Consider the following 18,077-nt stretch of genomic DNA (forward strand, 5'->3'; position numbering starts at 1 on the left):
ATGAACACTCTTGGCTCATCCACAAACGACATCTCATCAACCAACGCCATTAACGTGCACAATTTAACCTCAGTGAGATCATTAATGTGCGAGACACATGTAAGCTAGGGTTGATGTTGGTTTGTTTGTGGTGGGTGGGTCTCAAAACTGAATAAAATATTTGAACAACAGCAGCAACCGTGTGTCTTTCAGCCGATAGTCTTTGTCTTCCTCACAGTGCTGTTAAATCTTTCCCGACCACATTCATCTGTGGCTTGCAGGATCCGTCATCAGACAAACCAGACTGGCACCGGACCAGAAGTGAAATCTGGTAGTGCGCTCTGGGTTCGCCTTATCTGCACGCTGTTTACTAACACAGAGTCCATCACTTGCAGAAGCAGTGTTATCTCAGCATCCCAGGCAACATGAGCAGAATGCTAGAGCAGCTGCTTTAGTCTCGGGCCAAACTGTGCGTGTGTGTGTCTGTGTTTGAGCCTCCTCTCGTACAGCAACACATGGATGGAGCATCATGCACAGGTGAGAATGATCCAACCTGTGGATACAACCTTTTTTGACTGTTCGGGTGAAAGAGACGTCCTAATTCATTAAGAAAAGTTACATTTTCATCTCTTAAAGGGTAATTGTTTAACAGATCTAAATCATTGCACCAACAACAGAGACAAACAGCCTAAAGCCCTGCTGTTTGATAATGTTTTTAAATAATAAATCAAACCAGCCTCATATGAAAACATATATACTGTAGTGATGAAATACCAAAACAAGAACCAACGTACAGTAATTATTTCAATGACAGCATTGTGCTGTCGAGAATTTATTAGAATTTTGCTACAAACTCCAGCTGCCTCAACCAGTGCAGCAGTATAAACACTCGCATGTCACATTCGTCTACTAAATCGTGGAGCTTGTAGTCTTAACACGGATACCGTTTTGTATGAAAAAGATCAGCAGAATCTCACCCTGTGGACGGGGTCATGATGCAGCCTCCTCGGTCAACGGTCATCCTGCAGCCACAGCCGCGCTCCGGGGTGTCGTGGTTCATCCCAAAATTGTGTCCAAGCTCGTGGGCCAAAGTCACCGCTGCCCCCAGTGGGTTCTCAGAGTGATCCTGCAACGGGTCAACGGGTCAATGGGGCAGAACAATCAAAGTTCAATTGAAGTGACTTGTAGTCTGAACATGATTGTTTTGACTGATACTGCAATTGCAATACAATGTACAATATTAGAGGTCATTATAACTTTGACATCATTACTCTCAATTATGACGTTGTTTTTGCAGGGATTTGTACCAAACAAAGCTGTTTGTCTAAGTCTGGAGAGCATAATGTGTAGGACAGGACATCTGATGCAAATTTGTAATTTTGGGCTGTACAAAATAAACTGAATTTGCATTGAATTGAATCATGACAATATTTAATTTTAAATGGTATTTTGACAACAGATGTGTGGCTCCCTAGATTTGATAATTTGCAGGAGGCGATAACATTTTATTTGAAAATAATTAATTTTGCACCTCTAGTTACTTGAGTAAGCTTTGAGCCAAGCCATACTGAAGTGCACTGTTATCCACAAAAAAGATATAGAAAAAAAAGAGAAGAGAAGAGTACAAGACAAAAAAGCTAAACTCAAAGAACATCAGATTCCCAGAACAGTTGGGTAACTGTCCAATCTGCCACCTCATCATTCTTCTATTACTCATTCTCCTCATGGAGGCCTGAATTCATCTGCCATTCCATTACCCCTGGAGACCCAATCATACCCACTGCCAGGAGAGACGACAACTGCAGTGGGCTCCACCAACCCAGCGCTCTACGACTCGCTGCTGCATTGATAAGCGAGAAAACTGCCCTTCACGAGGCGGCTAGAGATGGAGAAAGACGAGGGGGAAGTGGAATTTTTTATACAGACGGGTCGGGAGGCAGATAGAGACGGGGGAGTTTGAAGGGTGATTGAGAAAGGAAGTCAATGTAGTTCTGTATAATGTATTGGGACATACTTAATCTTTTTCTGGCATACTAATAGAAGGGCAGTATGGGTATTGGAACACACCGTATATATTAAACCTCCATTAAAACACTGAACTGGTCCTGTCTACCTGCATTTTGTCTCCAACACATTGGGACAGCATCAGCGTTTCATTAAAAAACACAAATGAGCTTTTATGTTGCTGGTTTTGGAGTTGACCAACAAATCCACTAAGAGAGGAGAGGCAAGTGAGAAGGAAAAAAAAAGCAAGAAGTAGATGTGCAACAAAGTAAAGCACATAATAGCGCTCGAAATGCGGTGTAATTAATTCCAACGAGAGCATAATTATAATGTACAACAATGCAAGATAACAAGAGTCTATTTTAATTTAGCTTTCAGTGTTCAATAGATCTGTTGAGACACTTTGTTCAACAACACGTTTACAACAGAGGACCACATCTCCACATCAACATGTAGACACAAGAGTTGGACAACTGATATCATATATCATTTGCTGAAAAACCTCTTGTGAACCCAAACTGTGTAAAGATAACTCTTTTTAACTGCTTGAGACAATTTGCTGACTATGTAACTTGTTGTAGTCCAGAACTAGTAGAGCTCCACGATCGTGGGAAGCAGAGAGAACCTGAAAAAGGCCTTCAGTCATGTGACAATCGAGGAGGAGCCCCAGCGGAAGGGACTGGGCTGTGAGGTGGACCATAACTGTGCGGGTAAGACAACTTTTAGATTTAATTTAGCATGTTTATTATCAATGTATCCCCTTGAATCCTTAAAAGTGTTCTCAGTTTATCGGGGAGACTGGAGAACGGACAAATGACACAGTTACAGTACCCTATCATCTTCCAACAGAGTCAGCTTGATATGGTCACGGTGTGCCATTATTCAGCTCCATACTGCTGTTTGAATCAATTATTCAGAGCAAATTGTTATTCAATGAATACAAAACGAGGTGTTAAAGTGTTTGTGTAATACGTAACAATGGAACACAGTTCAACACACTGAACTATCAATTATTTTTTTCTTTTTTACGCATACATTTCCCACATGATATCGGACAAATATTCATATTTTTCTTTGTGACATTTAGCTTATTCACCTCCTGGCAGAGACTCAGATAAGAAGAATGATACCAATCTCATGCATGTACGGTGCATATGAACGACTGCCAGCAGCAGGTTATCTCCATCTATACACAAATGTCTGCAACTGTGAGGAGCCCCCATGTACTGCAGCCCAGAAAAGCTTGTTCCAGCCATACGACAGATTAATGCTGTATAACTGGTGGCAATTGTTGGTTATATGCTCCACACTCATTAATGTGCATGATGCATCATTACAAACCTGGTAACCTCTCTCCAACGTAGCTTCAGCATATCTTACTGGAGTATTCAAATGTGTGTCTACATGGGAAATGTCCATGAGAAAATCACATGCTTCCTTTGAAAACTGGGTCACATGTCAAAGTTGAGGGCAAGTGGAGTTATTTTCTACTCTGATTACAGAGCAGCATCATGGGCAGATGCAGCCCGCCTTTTAACAAGAAGGATGGGAAAACGTCATGTTTATCAGTGTGTCTCCATGTGTGTGTGTGTGTGTGTGTGTGTGCGCAATTCATAGTTAAGTGCTTCCTCACAAAAATAAAAAAAGGTTCTATCAGAGTCAGCAGAAATGGATGAAACTCTTCGAAGGCACAGTCATTTATTTGAAGCTGCTATAAGCTATTGTTGTGATAGTGAGCATTTGATAGTGTTGGTTACAAGAGATGCTCAGTTCCTCTTTCTGATATATTATTATATAAGTAACTCCCTGCAGAATGCCATATAAAAACAGTAACAGTTTAAACATAACCGTTCCCATAAAAAGACTCATGTGAGTTTAATGGCAAAATGAGTATCATTATGATGTTTGCACTGAAAGAACATGTGGACCAAATCAAGGGTTGAGACTGATTAACACATGGTAGTGTATGGTTTGAGAAACGGTTCATCTGGGCGCCCTCTAACTGGTTACATGGCCCTTTAATCTTGGGCCAAACCATCTGCTATCTGTAAATTATGGGGAAGACACACATCTGGAGATGCCTCTCCACAGCCACAGCAGAAAACATATCTATTAATGGGGGATACACATCTGGGCCTGGTGTAATGGCATTGGGCTGATATCCATTTTGAGATTTGGCATGGGTATCTAGTGCTACAATCAGGCAGAGGAGCCCGACAGGCAGCTAATTTACTATGTAAAATAACTTTGTGTACTCGGGGTGATGCACAGTTGAGTCTAAAAAAATAAATAAATCAAATGTGTGCTGGTATAAACAATTAATCACATCTAATCAAAATGTAAATGTGATTCTGTTCAAACGATGTGGCCTTTGATTTACCTCTATGCCCCACCAAGCCGTTTAGAGATTTCCCAGGAGAGCATGATTGACGGATTCTTCAAATGAACTTAGAAGGGGGTGCGTATCCCTCTTAAGAGTATATTTTTATTACATATTCCTTTGTGGTAATGGTGAGACCATGAATGTTGAGGGAGTGCCAGCACAAATATTATTATGTTTAAATGCATGACTCCCCGCCAGCAAACACACCTTGTGTATCTGGATTGTGTTAGCCTGCTGAATCTGAACAATGTCTACACTGATACAATCGGGCTACATCGGGGCAGGGTGGGAGCAGCAAGGAGACGTTACACTCACCATGACGATGCCTCCAGACTGCTCAGCTGTGCACATGCTCATTATGGGCGCCATGCCAATGGTCGTGCCCTGGAAGTAAACCCCGCTGCAAAGGACAGAAGTAGGGTGGAAAGTGTTCAGATCTAAAGGACTATACCAGCTGTTGTGCTTCTTTTTTTTTAGCTTGTCACCCACAAAGTTTGAATTTATTATTGAACCTGGTTTTTCCAATAAAGTTGACACTAATTTTCGACCAGGTTCAGATGTTTGGAAATACAATAATTTAAAAACAACATATTATTATCTCAACCAAAGACCAATGCATGGAAAGTTAACGTACAGAGCAATATTTGACACAAGTGGGAAGCTCGATAACAGCAATATATATAAACAAGATAAGATCTTTGAGTGAATGTATTATGATGATGATTGTCAAATGTTTGGTTTGATATAGAATTGTGTAAGGGTGTTGATTTATAGTGCAAACATGTGTTGATCGGACTGTGAATTCTAATATGGACCCCAGGAAGTGTAGTTGTTGCAAAGATGACAGCTACTGGGGATCTAAATAAACAATAAATAAACCTCCAGGTAACATTTAGTCTAGTTAATTCCAATATGCTACGAAAATCAACCTGCAAAAAACGGTGAAATTAATTGGAGGCAATGGCTGACAGGGCAGGAAATCAGAGTGAACTGAATTGTATCTTCTGGGAAATGGTCACCACTAATGTGAATTATAAATGATAGAGTAGCTCATGGCCCTTTAAGGGTCGGTTGTCGGTTGTACCAATAACATTTCTGGGCTCAATATCCACCTTATTAATTGAGCATTGTCGTGAGGTTTCTGGGGCAGCAGTTTGACTTTCCTCCAATCTAGGAACTCGTGCAGGGTGGAGAAGGGATCCTGGGTGATGGGACATTTATCAGAGTCACTCCACACCTCCAGACCCACCAGAGCCACCCGGATGTTCAGGGCCCTGTAGAACTGTTGATAAGGAGGGAGTCAGTGTGGATAGAAAGGCTAAGTTATATATAAGTTATATATATATATATATATATATATATACAGTCATGGATGTACAGCAAAGCCTTTTTTCCAATTCTCTGGCCTCTCACAGTATTGCAATAAAAAATAACCCTGCAGCCCAAAAAGCATTTCCCTCCAAATGCAAACAAGGTCAATTTTGACTCTTCCTATTATTAATTTTTGATCCATAGAGGTCTTATATCTATAAAACTTTCCTTGAGCCTAAAGAAGTTATTTGAAAATAGGTAGCGTCATCACAAATTGAAGTCTATGGGCTGAGCGGGAACTCGCTTGTGGGGCCAAGAAACATTTGAGCAATTATATTGAATAGGTACCATCTTGAGGCCTGGTATCCAGTTCTTATTATACATCCATGTCCTTATTAAGAGTGCATTAATGAGAGCGTCTCTTTGAATGTTTTTCACACCATCAGTGCACGTCTTTTTTATGTCTCTATCTATGCTCACTTAAGTAAATCCATCTGCTCGCTGTATCTGCTCGCTATAAATCCACAGCTAGACGAGGTTCTGGACAGACTGAAAGCAGCTGTTTTAGTAGGATATTAATATATCACACAGTCATCCAATTAATCTCTGCTGCCAGTAATATTTATATTTTTAAAAAAAAAAGAGTGATTTATCCCTTCTGTGCAAAGGGATAGGTTGCTTTACCTTGTCCACGTAATTGGCTATCTCTGCCAATCTCTGTTTCACCTTCTCCACGTCCCTGCCCTGTTTCTGAAACTGGAAAAACAACGATTTAATCAAATGGGAGCATTTACACCCAGCTATAGTTGTGCTGTTGAGGACATTAATGACACCGTAGTTACAGTCATTTTCAGAACTAACAAGCATGAAAGAACACAGGACTCTCACAAAGGCAATATGTTTTAACTGAGTGTCAAGCAGCTTGTCAAGCTGTGACCATCTGGATCTAGAAAAATCGAGTGTTAGAGAGACAAATGGCAAGGCCGCAGGGAGGACGTATATTGGCAGATCAGACAGCCTGCAAAGCTTTTGATCCAAACTGCAGCAAACTCAGACTTACTATTTCTACCATGCTGTAAAATCCACCTGCGTTGGTCCTGGACTTCAAATCTGAGCCGACCAACATACTAGACACCCTATCCTTTATTTCCTTGCTTTCCATTTAGGTTCTGGGCATTAGCAGAGGTCCGCCAAGAGGAAACCCCACAATGAGCTTGACAGTGCTTATGGGAGACTCTTCTGTATCCTCGCTGCTTTTTTCCTGGTTTCCTGTCTGGTCGGCTGGGGAATCGTTCAGCACTTCCTGTCAAAACGGAGCCTCTGCCACAAGACCACACTGCTTGCTGCACACTGACCTAATTCCGCAGCCCTAGTGGGAGCTGCTCTACAGTTACTACGGCGTACCCAGATTTTATTCTGCTTAGAACATGAAGGGTTGCTGTGCATTCAGTGAGCAGTGTTCTGTTGTTTAAACACTCTATTTGGGGAATGTTGCATTACCTCTCTGTTGTCTGCAACAATGATCAGCTCAACATACTTGGTTGTCTTCTCAGCATGCCTTTTATGCTGAAAAGAAAAAAAAAACAGAAATGCCGCATGTTAGAAATATTTTGAGATTTGTTTAAAAACAAAGGACTTTTGTCCACTTCTTGCTCCTTATTATTTGGGTACTATTTCAAGCACTGGGAAAAAAAGCACAGTAACTCAATTGATGTACTATTGCTTCATGTGGGCTTACATTAATATCTAAGATAAACCACAACTTTTTACACTTGTACTGATTAAAAAAAGCAACAACAAGATTTAACATGTTAATTGTTGAGCTTTAGATGTGCTGGTCGGACAATTGTGTGACTTTTAGAAACATCCAACTGACTGTCAGCTGTAGATTCATATTTAACATACAGATATGAAAGGTATTCGTCTAATTTAACTCTTGGCAAGAAAGTGAATAAATAGGCAAGTTTCCCAAAAAGCTACTTCAAAGCCACCAGCATGTTTATCTTGTAGAGCATTGAAAAACCAGGACATTACACAAAGCATGCCGGGTCATACAGCCATATTCATTGATCTTTTTGCACAAATAACCCGTCTGCTTAGACAGAACTGATGCTCTTCTAAAATTACAACGTCCAGATATTACTCAGGGGTCATTAAGTACTGTGTGTTGGTAGGTTTCACTTCCTGACTCAAATGGAGTTTTTAATGCTTGGGAATAGTGGCAGATGGATGCTGCACCTGCTCCATGCAAAGCCTTGGCCAAACCTGCATGGTCCCTCAATTTTGGGCTTTAAGAGGAGATAAAATGTGTCAATCCCATGGCAACACCCACTGGGAACTTATCCAAACTGGTCCGCTTGCCAGTTTGCTGATCTTTGGTCAAACTCCCATTTATCTTTCATCAAGTGAATGCTAGTCTTACTCTTCAAGAACCTTTGACAATTAAATAAAGCGAACAAATCTGCTCAAGTGGATGACTATATCGATTTGGACTGAGATATCCAAAGGCTCTAATACAACATTTGCAAAACCAAAGAAAACATAATACTAATCTCACCCTTGTGTGGAATGATTGAAAGGGGCTTTTGATGTGGTTTTCAGGGGCAACAGAGGACATGTTGAAGCCGTGGCCGCAGGCTCCCGGGGTCAGTGTGAGTTCTTCCACTCGGTAGATGAAGTGGGCACCGTTGTCATGTCCAGATACCGGCTCAATGATAAATGTCTTGTTTTCAAGCGCAATGAAGCCTCTGCAGAGACAGACAGCAGAGCAAGTCTGAAAACAAAGCCTCAAAACATAACCAATCAACCCAAACCCACAATTTGACTGTCTCACGCTAATGGAATATGTTAGAATTGAGGTAGCACTTTTTTTCCCCTTACTTTTACTGAAGCCAAACTATAAAAAAAAATTGTATTTTTATTATTTTGACAACAGGGCCAAAACCCTGTTCAGTATTATAACACATCAGCCTTCTTTATGTGTACTTTGTCATTGAAAGAATAAAATCTCCTTTTCCAGATCATTAATATTCCTAAATTGTTAGTTAGCTATCGCACCGATAAAGTGGCAATCTTAACACTTTCTTTTCCTTGCTGTCTAATTAGGCAGGAGATGACATTGTGGTTGGTCATTAGCAACAGCAAGAAGCCAATTACTGCCAAAACGATATTAACTGTATGCCTCTGTGGACAAAGACAATGAGGTGTGACATTTTCTCCTATTCCTACGAGTCACACACCAACTTACTGACAGCGGGCTTAAGGGGCTTAAGAGCAATGGGCTGCTGTACAGAGTGACTTAAGTAAATATAAACATTGCAGTGGCAAATAGCATCTAAAAGGGCAGTGCTGAGATGCTGCTTGAATACAAAATGATGGTTATGTTTCTTACCGAAGGCCGGTGCAGGTGCTGAGGGTGACATCAGAGCCTGGATGCGCCTGCACTTCCCCGTGGTAGTAGCAGTTATTCTAAAAGAGGTACATTGTTTATTTAAAAGGGAAATATCTTGTTCATGTTCACGTTCATACTTTGTAATTTTGGGTTATCAACAGAACATCTTTACATGCTTTAATGGTCAAAAACACTTAATTTTTCTCAAACGGTCTGTCTAAATATACCTGTATTCATGCTCTGTCTGAAACACTATATTTTAGCACCTGTCACTTTAACCCCCTCTCTTGGAAAAGCCCAGTCTGCTCTGATTGGCTCAGTAGAAAAATATGATGCACTTGCAATTTGCAACTGTAGTTCTGAAGCCATGGGTGGATGGGTGGTATATTCTAATGGGGAGCCACATCTGAATGGCTTGTTGAATTACATGTTTTCTGATCCAAGCAGAACCACAGATTGTTTGTTTTGTGGATTGGTAGACGGCCCAGGTACTCAAATGAATGTGACAAGCAATGAAAAAGTGATGTTTTTCATAATATGCCCCTTTTAAAAAACATACTGTAGATGAAAATATTTTATAAAAAGAAAGCTTCAACCACTTGATAATATAATTAAATATGTACTACATTTAATGGAAGCAGGAGAACTGACACAGATGGGAGGTGATAGTAAAGTGGTAATTGTTTTCCATTCATTATTCCACCAGAGTGGTCTAGTAGAAGGAAGAGGGGACATTTAAGGCTCCTTAGACAATGAAAACACTGTTGTCCGCGCACAAGGAGAGCAGAGGAAGTGACTCTCGTTAAGAGCGATTACACACCTCCATTTCCTGTCCAGAAGCACTCCAGTCCTCTGAAATCAACTGTCATGAGTCACTACGCTCACCATCTCTCATCTCAAATATTATAATTCTTTGGGGTAAGATTTCTCGTGCAGTACAGACCGAGTTACTGAGCCAGGTGGTGATGGAATTGAGATTCATTACATTTAGGACAAAAATAGAGCAGCTACAAAGACTCTGTGCTTAGGCGATGCTTGACCTAGATTAGTTCACCTTTCATACAAGAAATCTGGCAGAGAGAGTGATTGTCTTCTTCAGTTATCCTCAATGTGTCAGTGACTTTTAACGTAGCTACATGCATTCAAAGGGGAAATGTGTCGTTATAAACACATTTCTAAGATTTCCTGAAGCTACAAAAAAGCAAAACGGAGATGGAAAACTTCTCCGTTAACCCCTTATAATCCAGTTCTCTGGTTATATTTCCTCTTAAGTGCCTTAAGGTGGGAATAATAATGAACAGTTCTTGTTCCGGTTAATTTTTATAGGTGCTGACTCGGATGCAGCAATGTAATTATATTTTGATTCTTCTGTGTTATCAGATAATTCATAAATTGGCACAGTATGTTTACCTGCTACACATCCTTCCACAGCACCCTGATTAACACATGGATGATTGCAGTTCAGTGACAGCAAGTACGGACATTTTGCATATGCATACAGCTTATCTAAGACAATACAGTATGTCTATTTGACAGCCTGATGCAATACCTGTGACATCCATGTGCTCAAGATTAAATGTGAGAGAGAATGGGAAAACCCTGTTTGTATAACTGGAAAACCCTGTTTGGGAAATAGACCTGTCAGCCGTTGCCGAGTTACCAAACATTTCTCCTCCACGTTGTAAGCGTTAAACTGTCCTCACCACCGTTCAATAAAACCGTGATTGAATTAAACCGCAAAAGATCAAAAGAGACTGTTAAGTAAGTCGAAACAAAGAAATCGCAGGTCAACTGACACAGTGAGTAGCTTTGATAAGTACTCAAAACTCAAAATAAACATCAATCTTCTCTCCACACAGCTAGCATACACATGGAACAGGAAGTCAAAAGTACTCAGGAATAGATCAGCTGCTAAAAGGGGATTCCATAAAAAAAATCCTGATGGCAATGTTGGCTGAAAACCAGCCAGCATAAAACACAGCTTATCATGAAGTAGGCCACAGGATAGATGTCCTGCGCAGCAACAGCCAGAGGCTGTCAAATACACACGGGTGACGATGGAACCATCAAAACAAAACTATCTATTTTCAATCCGACATTAGATTCAGCATAGATTATGATCAATAATACTGATTCTCTACAAATACATCCCTTTGTGAACACTTTTAAAAGGGTCAGTTCTTACAGCGTGACAGCGGAGCACCACTGCACGTCAACTCAACCATAAATGTCAAAAGCACCGAAGTGTCACCGTACCGTGAAGTTGTGAGCACCGGTGACTGCACTTCCATCCTCCCGGTAATGTGTCTCAGTGTAATGGCTTGCAAAAAGACCCCTAAGAAGAGAGAGAGAGAGAAAAAAAAAACACGTCAAACACCCTTCTTCAACACAGGGAATCCGAAGTGAACAAAGTCTGTGTTTTAAGACGACTAACAAAAGTCGCCCCTTAGTTGACTTATTAATGTAGATTCAGTGTGACTTGGAAGGATTTTGGGGGATAAAGTGGATGAAATGCTTAGCATTCGGAGGCCAGCAGAGACTTGGTTTTCTGCGAATTTTACAAGGTGATTTGTACGTGTCCTTGAATCCCCCAGCATCCCTGCTGAGGTAATTATGTCGCGCATGTGGGTTTTCGGTGTACATGAGTGTGTGTGTGTGTGTGTGGACATATTATAAACTGTGTGTCCGTGTGTGTGATGGTTGTCCTCCAAGGGCCATGAAGCAGATGGACGCAGTGAGCCCCACCCCGAGCATTGGCAAAGGAGCAGCAGGAACACCCATTTTTTTTTTTGCAGCTGCATAATCGCACTGACATCAGGCAGAATGATCTCAAGTTGCATGACTGTGTGTGTATGTAGAAGAAAGAGAGAGGGAGTGCTAGCAGGTGAGACGTTAACAGCGAGTAAAAATGCACAACATATATTAATTTCTTTAAAGCGTTTCAGAACAATATCCCAAATCGCCTATCATTTAGCTGCAGAAAACACAAGATGTATGAAGACAGATGAGGAGATGGAGATGATTTAGAAACTGGAAAGACGTCTTTGTCCAAATCACAGTGGAAATCAATTATATCCCACAGTGCTCCGACATCCCACACAGCTTGCATGGATCAAGAGCCAGAATTAGATGAGAGTATATTAAGCCAATAATGTACATTTTACATACTTCAGGACCATTTAATATCTTATCTCTACATTCAAAGTTAATTTTTGATGACCTGTTTAAATAAGGATGAATCCTCTGCGGTCTACATTACATACTTATTATCGCTTTAATGTGACTTATCAAGCCATTAGCAAGTTCTTAAACCAATCTGATAAGCTGGTGGCCAGTAATCACTTTAAAGAGCCCGCTATGTCTCATTCAAAATAGATGACACATCAAAGGGTAGCGTGTGCTAAATGAAAAATCCCCAAATATGTATTTTTTATTTTTTTGAATGTATTCTTTATACTTAACTTGCAAAAGCAGTGTTTAAAAAATCATAATAGCGCACAACTGTGATGTTTTTGTTGAAAGGAGGGCAGATTCAACATGCTCTAATACAGGATGCGTTTGCAGTAAAGATGGGATTTGTGTCAATCGAATTGTAATTCCCCAGAAAAAGCTCACGTGCTGTACTTTGAGGGCATGTTTGGGAGAGTAAGCTTAGATGGACTCTGGTACTACGACGCACACTGTATTAAAGCTGCAGGATTTACATGATGGAATCTGCATGTAATCAACTCCTTGGCAAGAACACACCGTTTATGAGGCCATGAGTATTTACTGTGTGTTTGAGAAGAGTTTCCTTTGCCATCGCTGGTTACCTTTACCAAGTCTACCTACGGGTAATAATAAAGTAACCACAGCTCTGTGGTGTGGGGGTTGTGTATCTTACACAGCTGCAAATGACCCAAACACCCTCGGTTCATATTTCTTTCCAGCACTACTATTTCCCTCTTTACCTTTTTTACTGTCCCGCTATAGAGAAATACATCTGAGCTGTTGGACTGACTGCAACTTCCTTTTAAAAAAACGGGCCTTGGTTTTAATTTCTCCCGAGTGTATTCTAAACAAGATTTGACATTTTCATTGAGAGCCGATAGAGAATGTCATCTCCACCTAAGACGTGTCGGTCATGTTTAACCATTAAACCCCAATAGAGGAGGAAAGCGAGGGCGGTGTTTCTCTCTGAATACCAGAATACTTTCATGTGATTATACCTTTCTGAGCAACAACTACCCACTTCCATCCCTATGTTTGTCAAGAGGAACATGCAGCTAATTAAATGCAATTCAGATGGAGAATGGCATAGAAGAATTGGTCTGATGAATATATATATATATATATATAGATCTATATATATACAGTAGATATATATATTAAAGTACAGCATGTGAGAGCTTTTGCTGGGAATTACTGCTTTAATGACACAAATATCATCTTTATTGCAAACACATCCTGTATTAGAGCATATTGAATTTGCCCTCCTTTCAACAAAAACATTACAGTCCCAATATATATCTATATAGATATCTATATAGATATGTATATATACTTTTCTAACTTGAAATCTTTCTTTTCAAAAATGTATAAATCTCCCATAATAGCTTGAGTCAATAACCATGGAATCAATGCTCCGACGTGTGTATTGCGATTCATTAGACACAGTCCAACATCTAATTAAAGATCCACTAATAGTTGCCCAGGTTAATTATGATGGATGAGGGGCTCTTTAATAGAGCCTCTGGGAGAAGGAAAACACTGTTATGTGTCTTAAAATGTAATCATTTCTTTTATTTTAGCATCTTACAAACTGCTCTTCAGAATTTATTGGATTTCTCTGGAATTTATTTCAGGGTATTAGTTATTGATTAATTCCTAAAGCCAGATAAATAGCTTTGGAAATGTTTCTTTCGAGCCTTGTTGTCCACACTTGTGTTGTTTGAACACAATTGGGGGTATGATTTGCTATTTACATTAATCTCTCAGATGATATGAATATCACAATGCAGCGACCACACAGACGGTCCGTTGTTGGTCCTGAACCAAACATGTGCTTGGTTGAGTTTTATTTAAAAAGAACTGAATCAAACCTAACCTTTCCTAATATCATCCTTTTCTTTCAAAGAGTACAATGTTCTGTGCCAACGTAAAGCGCCAAGTCTCATTTACATATATGTGACTCCATGGCTCGTGTAATAATTCACCATTACACAAAGCCCCTTGAGCACAAAAAACATTTGAGAGAAATGTGGCTCCTCTTGCAGTCTCTCTGCTCCCTTTGAAGGCTGCTAACTTCAGTGATTTCTTTTAATCCCTTCACCCCCACGAGCCTAACCCAAAGCCTTCCTATAGCTGCTACTTATGGTACTGTATGCCCGACTTGAAAAAGAGCACACTACTACAGAAGCGAGATAAAGAAAGAGGAGGAACTAAAGAGGCGTGGTTGACAAGTTTAATTCTATTTCCACATACGGCTGGCGTTCCAAATTGATTTACATACAGCTCAATGTCCTATCAGCTTAGGCTTGGCTATAGCGGGTGCACTGGAGTGTTCAAAGACAGCAAAGCCAGAGAAAACCGGAGAGAGAAGGAGATGGGGTGGGGGGGGGAGGGAGCAAAACACCAAAATCCCCTAAACTCCAGAATTAGAGGAGTGCCTTCATTCACTCGACTTCTCGGGCTGCCAAAGATAATTCAAGTACATCTGTGCTCCTCTTGGTAACAACCTCATGACTGTGGCTTGTGGAAATACAGTAAGTCATAAAAAGGAATCTTTTTTTTTTTTTTTTTTTTTTGCAGATGTCAATTTTATGGCTAACTTTATTATCTATTTGGGAACAGGCTTCCCAGTATTTTTGAGTCCTTTATCTAGGTTTTCCCAGTGAAGTGTATTGTATGACGTCTGTGACAATGTGATGATGTTAATGTTTAGCAGGTATACATTCTAACGCCTTCAAACAATCTGCCAAATCAGTTCAAATCACAGTTGAGGCTAATAAGAATGTCATTAGTTTTGTGTTTGCTTAAGTATTGGCAAAATAAAAAATAAATTGACCTAATGATGGCACAATATTAACATAAACGTTATTGCAAGTCATCCTTTGGGTAACAAGAATGTGTGTACATAATTCCATGCAATCCATACAACTGTTTTAGAGCCATTTCATACTTAAAAACACAAATAAAGTGGAAGCAGATGTAACAATGAATGTCTGCACCACATTTTGTGACAATCCATGAAGCAGATGTGGAGATATTCATACTGGTGAAGCTGGTCATCAGCTGGTGGAGTGTGAATGCAAATAATGCCAGTGGTCCACCAACGCCATTAGTATACATCCACTGGGACCCATGAATATCTGTATAAAACAGAATCATAGCTATGCATATTATACTTGAGTGAATTCTTCAGTCTGGACCAAAGTGGAATTGGCGAGACCATCTGGCCGAGTTTCTGAGTCCCTCCACGACAAAGTCACATTCATGAGAGAGCAGACAAAGAGCATGTCCAATATAAACGCTCCTGCAGGCAGCAGACCGATATCAAACAAACAGGCTGACCTGCCAAGCCTATTTAAATATTGACCTATCAAAGCAAAGATAGCGCCTAAATGAGTGGAGATCCCTCTCTGCTTTGTGAGAAATCCCAGAGAGAGCAGTTCACTCCCTTTTAAACTCTTCTGCTGAGAGTTCACGAAGGACCAGAGGACGTGGGTTACCAAGACACGATACCGATCACAGAGAAAGAAACACAACAGTCATTTCTATCAAGTAGAGTTCATAGCTGAAACTCAATGGTCCACATCTTACAAGCCACAGTGATGAGCGCTACAGCTGAAGTCCACTTCAGTTTAATATTCAGTTCAAAATCCGAATCTAACTACTTTTTTTCTTTGTGTCCTTCACCTCAGACTCAGCAGCTGTGTGTGTGTGAAGTTGAGCCCAAGGCGAGTGAAGTCATCACATCAGTAAAACAAACTGCAGTGGTAGAAACAAGGCCCTCTGCACTAAGGAATCGTGGTATAGTGATCCCGTTGGGAATGGGGGGGGGGGGGGGGGCAGGTTCCTTTTTACACAAAATCAAAGGCATTTATGGGAAAACAAAGAAAAAGGCTTGATAACATATTCAAATGACATTTTCCCATTTAAGCTACATCACTGACCATATAATCTCCGTTATGACAGCTTGACCCCGTTATCTGTGAGGACGATAGGACTCATGGAAGATGATGTATGAGTGTTGACAGAAAGTAACATGAGGACATGTACCTTTTCTCCTTGGGGAATCGGAGGCTTCTGATCGGTGGATTCTGATCAGTGGCTGTTAGGAAATAGACAGCATCCCTCCAACAGCAGGAGTACATACACTGATGTACTGCAGGTACCCATATTGGATCGTACCACTCTCCCGATCACTTTACAGCACATAGTGAGCGGTAGCTGTATGACCGTATAAAATGAATGCCTTAAGATAAAAATGTATGTCCATAGCGTGGGATTGTTGATCAATTGTCAGATATATTTTCCTTCTCTCATATCTTTTTTAAATCTCAAAAGGGTTTATTTTCTTTTATAGCACGGCGATGGCAACCTTATCTTTTATGCTTTCCAGATATGCTTCCTTTTACCACCCGTTGCTCTTTTACTACCATAGAGTCATAATTAGGTCTTAAGAATTGATAACCGAATGTGGGTAAAATTGCAAGGTGCAAAACAAGGATTACACACCTTTTCATACGTCTCACGAAAGCACACGCCTGGTGGAGGTGAAACATTGCAAATTGTACAGAGGCTACATTCATGTTATTAATTAGTTGGTAACTAAATGGCAACCACCAACAGCAGTGACGTACAGCAGAGCCGTTAGAGAATGAACTGTTTCATAGCCGTTGGCCTTCCCGTTTGGAATATTTAACACCATAAAATGATTCCCGCACTAAACACATTTTTCCTCGTAACTGTACAAAGAGCATGATGTCATATTACCAGTGAGCCCTTTAAAGGGAATAGTTTGGCAAATCAGTGGGAGGGAAAATGCTCTCATCAGTACAGTAAGAGCGAACCACGCACATGAATCCAGGCCAATCGTCTCAATTCTCTCCGCTGCTCTAATGCGGGCTCAACCTGTCCTGTCTCGTGCAAAACTAGCAGCAAGCACCGAGGCAGTTGGTGGTAATTAATTCTCCAGGCTTTTCACAGCTAAACATAGACTCTTATGGATGCCAAATGTGGCTAAAAGAGAGTATGAATTCTTTAGCATCCTAACAAAGAAACACAGAATATTTCTGGGCACCTAGATGGCGACGGTACAAACTCAACATGCCGGAAGGCGACATCACCATTAAGATGCAGTGATACATAAACTCTTTATGTGGTGAGATGTGAAAAAAAATATGCTCTCGATAGCGCTGAACACATGCTTAATCAATCTCCTGTAGTAACGATGCAAGCAGTTCATCTCAGGAGATCTTGCACTGACTATCATTAAAACACTAATTACTAAAAGAAGAGTCCAAATCCAACCCCAACCTCTTCTTTGCGAGAGGATTTAATGTATTTTATATATAAATATACATTCACTTTGAGAGGTTCAACTGATAACTCCTAAAAGAGATGGTACACTGTAATTGCTGAAACAACCACCTCTTTTTACTGGCAACAATTGTGTTGAAGGGAGTGACAAGCAAACACTATTAAACCATTTTTTTTTTTTTTTTAAATGTTGGACTCCTATATTTTAATTTAAGCATTTTCATTTTAATTGTAATATATATTTTTCTTAGGGGGAGACTGGGTTTATCGTGAAATAAAATATTGATATCAACACAATACAATATGTAATTGTAGTTCCCAATATTACACCACTACTTACCAGAAAAAATACATTTCAGAATCATCTACAGTTACTGTGCTATTACAAAAAGAGATACCAAGGAAGCTTTTTCAAAAAGGCTCTGAAAGACTGCCAGGGAGGCTTAATTGCATGCTTGCCAAACAGAATACAAATGTCCATTTTAC

General features: G+C 40.3%; 1 protein-coding gene across 1 annotated transcript in view; it reads right to left on the reverse strand.

The window, feature by feature from the left end:
* adam12 (ADAM metallopeptidase domain 12) overlaps window positions 1-18,077 on the reverse strand; it is a 70,341-nt gene that overhangs the window by 27,625 nt on the left and 24,639 nt on the right. Inside the window, exons 4-11 of the mRNA XM_034552421.1 lie at window positions 11,325-11,403; window positions 9,069-9,145; window positions 8,235-8,424; window positions 7,178-7,243; window positions 6,362-6,433; window positions 5,479-5,648; window positions 4,682-4,766; window positions 957-1,105 (exon numbers count right to left, since the gene is read on the reverse strand). Of these exons, the coding sequence (XP_034408312.1) occupies window positions 957-1,105; window positions 4,682-4,766; window positions 5,479-5,648; window positions 6,362-6,433; window positions 7,178-7,243; window positions 8,235-8,424; window positions 9,069-9,145; window positions 11,325-11,403 (888 nt within the window). The remainder of the gene's footprint in view (window positions 1-956; window positions 1,106-4,681; window positions 4,767-5,478; window positions 5,649-6,361; window positions 6,434-7,177; window positions 7,244-8,234; window positions 8,425-9,068; window positions 9,146-11,324; window positions 11,404-18,077) is intronic.

The sequence above is a fragment of the Cyclopterus lumpus genome, chromosome 15 (assembly GCF_009769545.1).
Source record: "Cyclopterus lumpus isolate fCycLum1 chromosome 15, fCycLum1.pri, whole genome shotgun sequence".
Classification (NCBI taxonomy): domain Eukaryota; kingdom Metazoa; phylum Chordata; class Actinopteri; order Perciformes; family Cyclopteridae; genus Cyclopterus; species Cyclopterus lumpus.